Genomic DNA, 2,484 nt, shown 5'->3' with positions numbered 1-2,484 from the left:
GTGTGTGTGTGTGAGTGAGTGAGTGTGAGTGTGTGAGTGTGTGTGTGTGAGTGTGAGAGTGAGTGAGTGTGTGTGAGTGTGAGTGAGTGTGAGTGAGTGAGTGCGTGTGTGTGAGTGTGTGTGAGTGTGAGTGTGAGTGTGAGTGTGTGTGTGTGTGTGTGTAATTTTTGTTAATAAATTGTCGTTTGTGTACGTTTCATGATTTCGGTTTATTAAATTTTGATTAATAAAATTGTATTTAACCATTAAACAGAATTCAGAAAAATATAAACGGCAAACAAATTTTCTGAAAAATAAAAAGGATGTTTCTAAATCGATTTTAGTTCTGTATGTTTCATTAATTAAAATGGAATTAATTTAACGGAAAAATATAACTTCATAGGGCGCTAAAAAAATTTTTTTTGTTAATAAATTGTGGTTCAATTGTGTATGTTTCATAGTTTCATTTAATTGCATTTTGATTACTAATATTTAATTTAACCATTAAAACAGAATCCAGAAGAACAAAAAAAAATCTGGATTCCACAGGGCCCAACCTTGGTGTGTCCGGTCCAAACGTGCAGCTGTTTTTTGGGCAGGTAGCATTTCTCCGGGACGTCTGCTGAGCGCAGGTTGATGCCCACGTCCTGAGGAACGTGCAGGTACGAGCGGCCCTGATAATCGTATGCATCTTTAACTGCAGGGAGGGAGAGAAAGCGGTTTAACAGCAGACCGAAGACACATTTAGCTGCATGTATGTTGTTGTTGAGGTTGTGTGTCATACGGTGCAGGACGGTCTTCTCCTCCGCTGGAGCCTCTTCTTCATTCTTGCCTCTCTTCTGTCTCTTGGCTATGATCTCGTCTAGCTCTTTCTGCTCGTCCTGTCACATCAAAACAGGATTAAACAAATTATTAATCTGTAAGAACACAGGTTAAAGGTGCATTTGGGTTTTTAGCTAGAAAAATGACATTATAAAACAGAGAGTTCCGGTCCTTGATTGAAAAGATGGATCTCAAAATCATACAGTCACTGGTGGAAAGGGTTCAAATATGCAGAAGATGCTGGAAAACTGAAGAATCTGCAGGAGCTGGGGGATTTTTCTGAAGAACAGTTGCTCAGTTTAACTGTTCAGAACAAACAAGGGACTCATGAACAACCATCACAAAACAAACAAACAATCGTCGATCATCCAGGTGACACACACAATATTAAGAACCAAGGGTTCACAAACTTCTGAAGGGGGTTATTTTTAATAATTTCAGCTGTTTTTTTGTCTTGTGGACTATATGTAAACATCTTTTATGTAATATATCTTACTCAGGACAGTAGGGCTGCACGATTAATTGAACGCGATTAATTGTCATGCACATCTTGTCAGTAAAGCCGGTTCTGTGATTAGTAGTAAATCTCCATCATCTGCTTTCAGGTGGAGCAGCATTTACTACACAGAGCCGTAGTTCTCTGACAAGTTATGCAAAATCGTGTTCATAATCGCAGACGATATAATCGTAGGATTATGAAATCGACGAAATACGACGTTCGCGATAATGACAGCCATTTGCGTATCTTCTCAGTGAACTACGGCTATGTGTAGTAAATGCTGCTCCATCTGAAAGCACGTGAAAATACCACATTTAATAACATGTTTTTACTCCAAACTCACTTCATAACGTCAGTCGAGTGTTTGAAATAAATCCTTTTGTGAGATGATGTGGCTTCTTATTCATAAGGTCAGTCGAGTGTTTGAAATAAATCCTTCTGTGAGATAATGTGGCTTCTTAAACAGAATAATTAAGGCACACAATATTTCATTGTATTCTAAGCAGTGATAATGGCTATGTCGATTAGCATTTCATTATAGATACACTTTATTATGATGAAAATTATAATAATAAGAACTCAGATAAACCATATATTGCCATAGTCGTGTCTTTATTAGTCACGTTGAATCAATGAAAGCAGTTAAATCTTCTGTTTATTCAGCAACCGCTATAGGGATTTCTTGGAAATTCCTTCCTGCCTTCTTCGGGGCATATTTGGAGTTTGAGAGTGAGAGCGCCCTCTGGCCTTCGGATGGAGATTTACTACTGATCACAGAACTGGGGCCCGTTCTTCATACGTTGCTTATTACATCCGAGATGAAATGTCACATCCAAGATGATATCATCGCGCTAATCAGGATCTGGCTAATTCGGTTCTTCAAACACACCTGTTGTTGATGATTAGTATGGCTGGATTGAGTTATCTGAGATAATTGCGCGTTCATGGGTTGGTTTAAAAGGGGCTATGTATCGATACTCGAAACCACGATCAACAATGCAGCGATTAGCTGGCGGCAAGACAACAACGTAATGACATCATATAATAAAAAAAACACCTGACGAAAAACTTGACAAATTTTTGGACTTTTATAAGGAAACAGCCAAGCAAACCAAATTACATAAATGTTATAATAGATAAATGAAATGTGTTTTTAATTTATAATTTTTTTTTACATGATTCGC

General features: G+C 37.8%; 1 protein-coding gene across 1 annotated transcript in view; it reads right to left on the bottom strand.

Moving 5' to 3' along the window:
- Positions 1–357: 357 nt before the first annotated feature.
- LOC107739189 (pre-mRNA-processing factor 17-like) overlaps positions 358–2,484 on the bottom strand; it is a 7,138-nt gene continuing 5,011 nt past the window's right edge. The window contains exons 5-7 of the mRNA XM_016551215.1: positions 764–860; positions 527–676; positions 358–386 (exon numbers count right to left, since the gene is read on the bottom strand). Coding sequence (XP_016406701.1) covers positions 358–386; positions 527–676; positions 764–860 — 276 coding nt within the window. The remainder of the gene's footprint in view (positions 387–526; positions 677–763; positions 861–2,484) is intronic.

The sequence above is a fragment of the Sinocyclocheilus rhinocerous genome, unplaced genomic scaffold, assembly GCF_001515625.1.
Source record: "Sinocyclocheilus rhinocerous isolate Xijiao unplaced genomic scaffold, SAMN03320098_v1.1 scaffold555, whole genome shotgun sequence".
Taxonomy (NCBI): Eukaryota; Metazoa; Chordata; class Actinopteri; order Cypriniformes; family Cyprinidae; genus Sinocyclocheilus; species Sinocyclocheilus rhinocerous.
Note: the sequence above shows the minus strand (reverse complement) of the source record. Positions and strands in the feature narration are given on the sequence as shown.